At 41.2% G+C, this 12,131-nt stretch overlaps 1 protein-coding gene across 1 annotated transcript in view; it reads right to left on the minus strand.

The window, feature by feature from the left end:
• lamc3 (laminin, gamma 3) overlaps positions 1-12,131 on the minus strand; it is a 94,879-nt gene that overhangs the window by 2,072 nt on the left and 80,676 nt on the right. The window contains exons 16-26 of the mRNA XM_040158420.1: positions 11,966-12,108; positions 11,618-11,796; positions 8,548-8,728; positions 7,225-7,469; positions 6,056-6,132; positions 5,595-5,729; positions 3,028-3,247; positions 2,371-2,517; positions 1,589-1,691; positions 976-1,178; positions 48-188 (exon numbers count right to left, since the gene is read on the minus strand). Coding sequence (XP_040014354.1) covers positions 48-188; positions 976-1,178; positions 1,589-1,691; positions 2,371-2,517; positions 3,028-3,247; positions 5,595-5,729; positions 6,056-6,132; positions 7,225-7,469; positions 8,548-8,728; positions 11,618-11,796; positions 11,966-12,108 — 1,774 coding nt within the window. The remainder of the gene's footprint in view (positions 1-47; positions 189-975; positions 1,179-1,588; positions 1,692-2,370; positions 2,518-3,027; positions 3,248-5,594; positions 5,730-6,055; positions 6,133-7,224; positions 7,470-8,547; positions 8,729-11,617; positions 11,797-11,965; positions 12,109-12,131) is intronic.

Consider the following 12,131-nt stretch of genomic DNA (forward strand, 5'->3'; position numbering starts at 1 on the left):
TATTCATAGATTCTGCCTTTCAAGTGTGTATTAGCTGCGTTAAGTACCTCTGAGGTGATTTTGGAGTTCGCTGTGTCAGTTAGCATCTCATGTTCAGCCAGATGTTGTAAAGCAGAGTCTATATGGGAGCTAAGGTGAGCAGATGCAGTCCTGGTATGCTTGGCCTGGGTCAGAATAGCCTTGGATTCCTGCACATAAAGAAAGTAGGAAAAATAGAAGGCAACCGACTATTGAAGATATACCGATTACTTACAGAACAAGACTAAGAATCTACTGACGCTAGCGACTCTCGGAGGCTGTACTTAGGCACAGTGTTTTGAGCTAAATGCTACTGTCAGCATGCTATGACGCTCACAGTGACGATGCTAACATGCTGATATTTAACTGGTATAATGTTAACCATGTTCAGCATCTTAGTTTAGCGTGGCAGCATGCTACCATTTGCTAATTAGCACTAAACACAAAGTACAACTCAGGCTGATGGGAATGTCATTTGAAGGTATTTGGTCGTAAACCAAATTACTGATCAAGCTTGACCTGATGCTGGCGCTAGATGAAAAGTTAAGGAATTTCAAACAAGTTCAATTCAAATATCCTGAGGAGACATGAATGACCAAATGTCATTGGTCCTACTGAATCCATAGAATCATTAGGACTCTTTATCCAGGGACAATAAATGTCTGTACAAAATTAAATGGAAACCCGTCCAGTAGCTGTCAAAAAAGCTCACAAACACACACAAAAAAAAAACCAAATGTAAACCTCACTAGCACTAGTGGGACATTCAGTCTATCACTAAAGTCACTAGGATTCTTCCTCTGGGCACAATACATGTCAGCAAAACTTAATTGCAATCCACCCAATAATTATTGAGACATTTCAGTCTGGACCAAAGTGACCGACTGACCTAAAAAATGGCAATGCCATCCCCAAAGCCACCCTGCTAGCATGGCTAATAAAAACAAACACTCATACCTTTGCTACAGCATGTGCTGTTTTTTCCGCCTCCTTCGTGGTGTTGCTGGACAGGCTGGAGTTTTCCAGTGCTGGTTTGAGCATCTTCTCAATCTGTGATACTCTTTTCCTGACATCAGCCAGGACCTTTTCCTGCAGGGGTTTCTCCTTCTTCATTGCAGCCTTGGTCTGGGCCTGACGACGGGGCCACTCCCTCACCATGTCTGAGTTGAAATTGGGAAGAAGGCAGGTCGTAGAAATAAGACGGATTCAAGTTCTGCTTATTCTATTTTACAATCAATGAAAGTCTGCAGGCAAAACTACTTCAGATTCGCTCCATGTATCATAAACAGCCAACATTTCATTCATGAGGTTTGTTCCATTCTACTCCATTGCATTTTCCACATAAGCTGCTGCTGCATACAATACATGACAAGTAGGTCAAAACCTCACAATGATGATGACATATTTATTATAGTGATACTTGAGTTTTGAGCCCTGTTTGTTTTCAGTCACAGTTCTTGACATTTCAATTTGAGTAGAATAATTCAGTTGGACGGTCAATAAAAAAACAATAATACTAGACAGACAGTGAAGAGAGTGCAAAGAATAAACAAGTTAGATAGAGACTCACTTTCTAGTCCTCTGTGAAGGGTAATGACTTCTGATTCCACCTCTTTCCCTGTCACCACGGACGACAAAGCCAAAACCTTTGCCCATTGAGCGTGAGCTTGAAGCTTTAGAAAGAGACAAGTTAGATGAAACAGTGGAGCTAAGTGTATTCAAAGCTTGCAACAACAGGTATCCATATGTAGTGTAAACTGGAGGGAGGACAGCAAACAGTCAATTGAAATTCTAAAGTCGAGATAGAGGCTCTATGAAGCTGTAGTTGGGTACGGCGGCGCTTTGAGCTTAATGCCCACTATGTGAATTCTGATTTTTAGTAGGTATAATGCCTACCATGTTCACCATCTTAGTTTGGTGTGTTAGCATGCTAACATTTAATAGTTAACAATAAAAACACAGCACAGCTAAGGTTGATGGGAATATCATTAGTTTGGCAGTTATTTGTCAAGCATTGGACAAATGGAAATTTTAACCGGGTGATGGTGCTTTATAGAAATTTAAGTGATCACCAAACGTATTACAGTTTATCCAGAGGGGAACACGAATGTCTGTACCAAATGGCATGGAAATCTGTCCAATACTCTCAAGAAATATCAGTGAAAGCAAAAAATGTCAACCTGCTGGCGGCAGTGGAAGTATGGGGATCGTGAATGTATGTACAAAATTTCATAGCAGTCCATCCAGTAAAAACCACTTTAACATTACCTTTACATTAAGCATTAAAAAGTGAAATTCAATATACACACTTTACATAGACACAGAACCACTTGCGGCATTAAATGTAGTCACCTCACTGATGCCATCCACCATCTCCTGGTTCTTGTTGGCAGTCTGTTTTAGAGGCTCCATCCCATCTCTCATCTTACTGATGAGATCATCTTTGGTCTGAATTTGCAAGTCCAACTCTTTTGTCTGTTTTAGCAGGTCCTCACCCCACTAAAGAGGAAGCAGAAATACGCAAATTCAGTCCTTTGGTAAAAATGGCCTCATTTTGCTTTCTCTATCACTTGTGCAAAACCCTTATACTGCCATTTACAGGGGGCACGTTAGGCTGTTTCTGTGTCATTTTAGAGATTTTTGTCTGATCAGAGATGCTGCAGTGGTTAATTGCCCTCCCCTGGAACAACATGTACCCCCATGGGCAACAGATCCTGCCAGAATCTTCTCTCCTGTGCTTACTCAGTGTCCCCCATTGTAGGCAAGTTTGCCAACTGTTAAATCAAGAAAAAGAAAAATGAAGTGGAGTTAACTGCCCACACTTCAAAAATGAGAGATGCTTGTATCTCTATATGGGCCTAGTTGAATGACCCAAAGTGGTTTCATATATAAACTGTGCAGTGCTCACACCATCTCTAATTAGACTAAATGATTCGTTCATTGGTCTATAATGTAACATAATAATGATTCAAATCCCATTTGTACCCTACAGGTGCTGTTCAAACTGACCTCTGTTGTATGGTTGGATGGATGTGTTTGGTTGCGCTGTGTGATGCCAGGCTCTGGGGATGGGCTGGCCTCTGTCAGAGCCAGCTGATGTAAGGATGATGTGATGTTACCCAGGGCCAGCTTTAAAACAGCAGCCTCCTCCTCCAGGGCCAGCTGTTTGGCAACAGTATCATTCACCTGTGCTGTCAGATTCTCCTTCTGCTGCTGCATTTGTGTTATTCTGCGATGAAGGAAGAAGAGTAGGAAAGCAGAGAAAATGTAGTAAAATATAATGTCACAGCCACCTTTTTATAAATAATGTTTGTATTAATATGAGGATGGCCTCTGTTAATTTGATTAATTAGTGTTCAGATGATGAAAAGCGACTCTATGCTGCAGACTCATTAGAGCCTCACATATACATTATTTCATATCATTCAGCACATTCGATTTCATATCTTAGGTTAGGCAAATTTGAAAAGGACCTTGCTGTGCCATATTGAAATCAATATAAATCTTGGAATGACACAATAGGACCTCTCTCACCTTTCATGAATTAATGCAAGGTGATTTGAATCCATATCTTTCCAGACTCCTATAATATGTTTAGTGAAGACTTATGCCGTTGAATAAAGTACAGAGATGTGTTTTTGCAGAACATTATTATGTCACAGTTAAGTTGACCTTTGACCTTTTGGATATAAAATGTAATCACATCATAATTTTATCCTATTTGACATTTGTGGGAAATTTTTTCATAATTAGCATATGAATTCTTATGGCCAAAAAAGGGTTTTGTGAGGTCACAGTAACCTTGATATTTGACCTTTGACCACTAAAATCTAATCAGTTCATCCTTGAGTCCAAGTGAACTTTTGTGCCAAATTTGAAGGGATTTCCTAAAGGTGTTCCTGAGATATCGCGTTCATGAGAATGAGAATAGGATGGACGGAGGAATGGACAACCTGAGAACATAATGCCTCCAGCCACGGCTTTCGCCACCTGCCTACTGATTGGATTCTGCTTTGAGATTGGATTGTCATTGTCCAATCAGATTCCGGTGTAAGAACAGGCAATAAAACGCAGTTTTCTCCTTTGTATCTGTACACAGAATGTCAACAAAAGCACTTTTTTCAGTGTCTTTGTGTAACCTCACCACTGACATAATTTGTTTACAGATTTTATTCACACAGCCTCCTTTTGTCTTTTTTGTTTTTTTTGTTATTTTACAAAGACAAATCTTTTTTAAACATGCAAAAACTTGAATTTCTCATGTAGATTTATTTTACAGGTTTACAAAGGTTGATTTACAACTACAAACTTTGGAAATTCTTTGTGAACGTCACTTTACAAGCTCAATAACTTATTGACCATAGGACATTAAAACAGTCCTTTCCAAGCTGGTGTTAAGTTGCTCTTTAAGAATGCATTCCATTGCACAAGCTTATCATATGTTTTTTATGTAAAATCTTAATCTGAAGAGTAGCTTGTGATCGTAGCTGTTAAATAAATAAGTGGAGTAAAAAGTAGAATATTTCCCTCTGAAATGTAGTGGTGTAGATGTATAAAGTAGCAGAAATTGGAAATACGCAAGTAAAGTACAAGTACCTCAAAAAGAACATAAGTAAAGGTACTTAATTAATTTCCACCACTGAACTGTGTTAAAGTCACACACTTTTGTGGTTGTATACTGTCATACTACTTCTGCTTTTGCTGCTACTCAATACAAACACATAGGCTGATTGCTAGTAAAAAGTAAACGTGGGTTATTTTAAGTGTTAAAATAAGAGAGTTTCTGATGTGAACAGTCTCAACTACTGTTAATGATACTGGTCTTATCTGAGGTCTAGTAATACAGACCTATTGTTAGTGACTCTTTTAACGCTGTTGTCACTTTTCTGATTGCATAGCTGTCCTGTCTATAAAATGCATTTGATCTGCTTAAGTACCACCACATGGGAAAATATGTGTGGCAAATGCAATTTTATGGTGCCCATCTGTGCATAATGTGCTCAGTTCACATCCTATAAAGCGACACGAACACACACACACACACACACACGCACGCACACATGCACGTGGACACTGTCGTACAGCACTGCTCCAAAGATTAACAGAACTGCCCTGAACTGAGCTGACTACTGTTAGAGGGGGATAATCAATTTTCAGTTCCTCGATTCTTGCTCTCATCATGGCCACCGGAGGGCTTTTTGCATCATTCTGTCTAGCATTCCGGATAATCCTCAGAGCAATCACATGCTAGGAGATGCAGTGAGCACGCAGCAAATCCAAGAAAGCAATAGGCTTACAGTGGAGAGAAGCCGTCCCCCTGTGGCTAAATGTCTAACTCCTAAACTCCAGTGTGCTTTAAAAGGCTGCTGTGAAGAAGACGACCTTGAGCTGTGATACAGGGATAGGTGCACTTTTTTAGAAATATACTGCAAAAGCACAATAATCCAGGGAGTCATGCAGCTTGTTGGGATTTTGCAATAAAGAATGATTTATGAGAATGGGAGACATTCTCCCTGCTTGTGCTTGTCTGTGTGGGCGTGGGCGTGTGTTTGCGTTTTTTGTTTTTTTATGCTCACCGCTCTGTTAGGTTCCTGATGTACTCCTCTGTGGAGTTGTCCTGCAGTAGATCCATCAGGAAACGGAAGGTCTGCTTTGAAGCTCTTACCACCCTTCTGGCTACGGCCTCGATGTGGTCTGCTGTTTCTCTGTGACTACAAGGGAGGAAAAAAGGAAGACAAACTGAAAGGAGGGGGAAAATGTTGAAAGCGAGGACTATAACAGACCAAGTGCCTAAGGAGAGATGAAACAGATTTCAGCATCGATGACTTCCCCTCACTGGCTCTCCAGTCCAGATTTCTGTAACTACCACATAATAGTGCTGCATACTCTGAGCAGCTGAGGGTATCGATTTACAGTGGCCTAACCTCAACGACAGTGACAAGCTAAAGGAAGAAAGCCAGGAGAGATGAAGTTCCACAGATTACTACAGTAGTCTTTGCCCATAATTGGCCAATAAAAGTCCATTGACCAAACTTACCTTTTCATTAGGACCCGTGAGTCATTGACCATAATGTTCCATTTGTTAGGTCCTGACACCATCTCAAAAGGAATGATCTTTGAAAAAGGTAGAGAGGGAAAGCAACATACTGAGCAGCTGCCAGCAATGAAAAACATAAAGGTCTGGCCATGAAGAGACTTCAAACTGCCTTGACATGTTTAATTAAATCATGTGAACCAAAGTCTCCATCTAATAATTAAGGGATTTTTCACACTACAGCTTTCAGACCCAGAGCTGTTTGCTCAGAGAATTTTGGATTCGTCTGAAAGCCATTTAGAAATATCTAGGTGCAGTCATGGGTCTGCCTCAAAATGTTGCTCTAGGGTTTGCCAACAAACAATAAAACTCCTCTAACGAACCTCCCCACCTAAATATATGTAATCAAAAAGGTTCCAAGCAGGGGCATATGGAAAAAAACTCCCTCAAAATAAATCCCCTGAAGTTTTGTCCTGATAAATGTAATGCATGTACAGTTGAATGCAGAATCCTTCTCCGGGTGACATTTAATTTGACAAAATGCGGAGTAAAAATGGGAAAACTAAATCAAAAATTGATACATTAGCATTTTTTCTTCATTTTGGGGTTCCACTCTGCTTATTAATATGGAATTAAATTGCTGCTGCTTCAGGCTTACCCAAGTGATAAGGGATACAGAGGTATTTCTGCGCACACACATAGACACACAATCCGAAATAGAGAGCTATATACTGGCAAGACAAGTTCTCCTATCTCCCGGAACCTAAATAACATGGCAGCAGTATCCATAATAGATTCTTGCAAGTGTCGAGGAGAGACAGTGAAAAGCCTCGCAGTGGGTGAAGAACAAGTTGTTAATTTTAGCGTCCATCAAACACTGGTTTGAGTTTGCCACTCAGAAGAAGGAAGGTGGTGGTGTGAGGCTGGGTAAAAAAATATTGTTTTGCTGTGGGAGATCTTTGTGGATCTGTACAAAGGAGCTCCACCAACACTAGTACACCGCAGCTTCCCATAATAAGAAATCAGTCGCGTTAAACACAATATCAACGTGCTCTTGGAATGGGGGAATGATTACATTACAGCTATCCAGAGCATTCTACGCAATGGAATAAATTCTAACTATGTGAACAGTAAACACAAAGTTGCGGATGAAGTATGCTTGATTCGCTTACCATGGTATCCAGGTCCAGTGTTGCCTGCTTTAGCTGTCTCTGAGATGCTCTGATCGTGGACACGGTGTCTATGAAGGTTTGACACTCACCCCTGCTCCCTTCATCCTTACCCCTCTCCTTCCCCTCTTCCTCTGTCACGCTGATGCTGCAATTCAAGGCAGATGTAATGCCATGCAGCTGGGCTAAGAGTGTGCCCGTGGAAGCTTCCAGCAAGGAAAACTGTTTTATGAAGGCCTCCCGTGCCTCTGAAAGAACAAAGAGCACAAAGCAAATAAAACCACATTAAGACCTTAACGGATTCACAACGAATAATATTCTTCCAACTCTTCGTAGCTAGTAAGCTGTATTTTAACACATCTCTCTCGGTTACAGCATGAATTCAGACTCTCCTATCTGTCTGTTTCTAGTCTGAGAAACCAAAACCAAATGGAATTCTGTCGGGATGTTAACACTTTTGTCACACGTCGTATTCTGAGTGGTTTCGAGTCTAACTGGCTGCATAGCCAGGTCGGAGCTGAGTGCAATTAGTACAATGTGTCTGGATGTATGTTGCTTCATTTTTGTTACATGCTGTGCTTGTCTCTTTGTCGTTGTGTCTGTGTGGTGTTTTGCCTCTGTGTGTCCACACAGCACAGCGAGACTCTCGCTCCCACATACTAATTAATTCATTTATGGGCCACCCTGTATCCTAAAGAGCATTGCTGGTAACTATGAACGTTTTTTTCGTTTATAAGTATGTGGATGTTGGGATCGGTATTGTTGGACGACTGTTATCGTGATTGCAACTATAATCATAATAAACCAGGGATTAGAGATTTGCTGCCTGTCATATAAATAGGGATTAAGTTGGTCACACGGCGCCTTGTTCTATATTGTTATGATTTGTCTCCATTTGGCCTGTGCAGCTGAGCCTGTAAGCCCTCTCCCCTCCAAAGATAATGATGATATATCAGCATTGTGTTAAAGTAATTGGGAGAGGTTTGTATTGTTGCCTGCTTCCTGATTTAATCGCTTTGTTGTGTCGTATCTGTACCAGCGTCACACTGAGGAGACACACACAGAGCAAAAGCCCATTTGCAGAACACCGGGGGCGGTTTCATGTCAAATTTCTTAGCTATGCTTGCTGATCGTGCATGTACTGATGCGGCATGTTATCGTCTCACAGCCACAATGTGACACAAAAGTTACAATGGCACATAAAAGAGCTTCATGTTTCACAAAGCAAAGGCTGCCGAGTGGCTCTTCAGATGTCATGAACACATAGGAAACATTAAAAGGATTGACAGGCCCAGGCCCATTTCCCTGGCTTCTGGCTGCTGTTACCTTGGAAGGCCAGAAAATCCTCCAGAGCATTGGGAAGAGTATCCTCCCTCTGGTGCTCATGCTCATAAAGCCTGGCCATGTGATACTTCAGCAGGTGGTGCTGCTTCCCAAATCTACCTCGGCAATCAAAGCGAGCCAGGAGCTTCTCCAAATCCCGCAGGCGAGTCCTCAGCTTTTCCGCCTGTAATAGCACTGAGATTTATCACTGACGGTGTCATGGAGAATACAGATTTTAGGAGACCCAAAAAACAAAGGGGTGCAACAACAAACACAGCAAAAAAAATATCTATCCATCCAGATCTGTATTTATTTATTCAGACATGGGGATTGAGCTAGGACTCTGATTCTTGGTACACCCTAACATCAAAATGTAGTATTCCAACAAAAGCAATGAATAAATGAATATCAACAACAAGATAAGGATAGAATATGGTTTTCATATCCACATCCACTCACACTGTTCTCTGCATAGCATGCGGCCGAGGAAGGAGATAACTAGATTAGACTTCTTAGAGAAGCGAGGTCCAGATCTCAAAGTGGAGTGAAGGTGCTGTGATTGGCGCCAATTTGTTGGCCCTGGCAGTACATGGTCCAGACCTATTAAAAGAGGCTGTAATCTCGCTGTGATCACACCTCTTTTTCGAACCAAGGGTTATGCTGCACGTATTGCACGCGCTTGTTTATCAAGTGTGTTTGCTGTTGGCAGAAATGTCTGTGATTGCTGATCTTATTCGTTAGCAAACAAGGTGGTTATGAGCTTCAGTCCAGTCATTTTAGCGCCAGATAAAACATATGATTTACAAAAAAATACTGTCCTTCTCTGCAATGACTCATTCTTGCCTTTGAAAAAGTACCATTTATCTTTTTCATTATTTTATCCCATTGTTTATTTTGCTGCTTTCCAGTTTCTTTTTAATATCTTTCTTGATCATCGATCACACACCTCTCTTCTTTTTCAACCTTCCTCTTTTTGCGCTTGTTAGTCTTTTTCCTTCCTGTGCATAAGCCAGAAAAAAAAATGTGAACAGAAAGATAGAGAGTGGGAGAAGCAGAAAGGGAGAGCTTGGGGCAGACTGAGGACAGTGAGAGTAATTGCAGGTGTTCAGAGCAGACAAGGCTCGGGATGTTCACTGAATTGCTAACACTGTGGAAATCACAGCATGCATTCACACAGGTACAAGCTGGTCCAGGGAGAACACACAGCCACTTTACCTGGAACAAGAATATGTACAGAGAAAAGACAGAACATGTCGATGGTATTGAATCGGCCACAGAGGGCAAATCCAGGGGCCCAGCACCTTGGCATACGGACATGAGTTGCAACAAATCTAAAGGGACAGAAAGAGGCTGCACAGGAGATCATTAGGGCAAATGTCTCTTTCTGTTTCACTGCACATTCACCTTTTTACTTGCAATCTACAAATACAAAAGAGCCATATGGCTGTCATGGGGGTCTACAAAGGCAGGCTTGGCTGGGGGAATGCGCTATTTAAAGAACATATTGCATCTCATAATAGTGGGAGCCAAGACACAATCCATACTTGATGTAGGTTGGCCAAACATTTGTATGATTGTGCAACAATATGTGCAGCCAGACCACAGTAATATTCCTAAAGAGGAAAATAGAGAAACATGGAGAAAGATGAGGAGACTAAAGATTCAAAGCAGGGGCATTAGCACATTTACTCAAGTGGTGCACTCACAATCTTTATACTGACGTTTAACTTGAATGTAGTATTTCGTCAAATGCAACACCTTTTTCCCCGTTACATTTCAGGGGGACACTTTAGACAACATTTATCTGACAGCTGCAGTCGCTTATGCCTTTACGTACGAAGATGTAACAAGTAAAAAGATTAGTGCTGAGAATAATTAAGCGATTAGTTCATCAGCAGAGAATGAATCAACAATTTTGCGAACTGATTTATCGTTTAAGTCATTCACCAAGAAAAAATACCAAATGTTCACTGCTACCGTCTTCTCAAATTTTAAGATATGCCGCTTTTTTTTCTCAAACTTTGACTCTGCAAATACATTCCTACATTTAATACTACTCAGTAGTGTGTAAAGTATGTAGAAAGCTAGCACCAGCTATAACACTACTTACAACTTAAAGTGACAACCATTATATATATAATTATATGAATAATTTTATATTACATCAACATGACTACTCATATGTTGGGTAGCTCTACGGAGCATTTTGTTTTCTTTCAGCTCACTGTGTCGGCTCAGTGTCAGTGCGTATATTGCGCTGTTTCTGGCCACAGCTCCTTTGCCCAACACCGCACAGCGGACAAAGGTAGCGACAAGCTGGTGAACACCGTGAAACATTTGGCAGCTAAACAGCAAGCTATTTCCCTCAGGAGCTAGTGGACAGAAATTCATCAGGGGGACAGAAACACGACTTCAGATGAATAAAACGTAAGCCTCTGCCAAAAGGGGGAGAAATGCGACTCCTGCTTACTCCCAAGCTGTCTTATTTATATGCTCTGTCTTCTTATCTGGCTTGCTAACATTAGCAACCGGTAAAGTAATGTAACATTACACTAGCTTTGGATGGTCAGTAAAAAAAACCTTGAACTACAGGTTGCCTGCTTGTTAAAAAACAATGTCCCCTTTTTAAAACGAAATAAGATGTGATGTGTGGGTGTGAAATATTTGAAGTCGTCTACAAGCCTTCAATGAAGCTGAGCTGAGCAATGAAAGTAATGCGGTTAGTAATGTAACCAATTCATTCGCTGTTGAGTAATTAGTAAAGTAATGTAATTACTATTGCAACGAGTAAAATGTAATGTATAATTGATTACATATTTTAAGTAATTTGCCCCACACTGTCCATATCTTGTGGGAGGCAATAGTTTGCTAACAAGTTTGCAATGTTATCTTAAAAGGGGATAAGATGTCGAGGTTGCGTTTACATCTTGTTTTCTACTGGCGGTCCTGAAAACATAAATATTGTAGTCACTATGTGTAGTATTCTAAAATACCTGACTTTGGCACGCTTGAATAGTGGCACTCACACAAACACACATAAAGAAAAAAAACTCACAAACAACGATAGACCCACCTGTTTCTTGACAAGGCCATAGCAAACTGGGCATTCCTCACACTGGTGTGTGGCTCTGTTGTGGAAATAGTTCAACTCACATTTGTCACATTTGTAACCAACGAAGCCCTGGCGACAGTGGCAGGTACCGTTACTGTGACACTGCATGGAAATGGAGCCCATAGGGTCACAGTTACAGGCTGGGAGAAGACAAAGGACAGCAGGATGGGACCGAAAGGAGATGGGAGAACAGCGGAGGAGGAGAAATAAACATTTCAAGAGTTAAAAATCCCTTGGTGTGTGATCTGTATTAGAGGATTAGAAGATGGTACATAGTGCACTTGTGATGCCTGAACCAAAGTCCTCCACCTCTGCAACCCTGTGACGAGAATCCAAAGAAGCCCACACGGCAAAAATCACACAGTCTCCCCTCCACTCCTGCACGACACACACACTGGCCCGTGACTGGATGACACGCGACAGACGATGAGCCAATGGGATTACACTTGCACCTAAGGAGGGCAGGAAAATAATT

Source organism: Xiphias gladius, chromosome 20, assembly GCF_016859285.1.
Source record: "Xiphias gladius isolate SHS-SW01 ecotype Sanya breed wild chromosome 20, ASM1685928v1, whole genome shotgun sequence".
NCBI classification, from domain to species: domain Eukaryota; kingdom Metazoa; phylum Chordata; class Actinopteri; order Istiophoriformes; family Xiphiidae; genus Xiphias; species Xiphias gladius.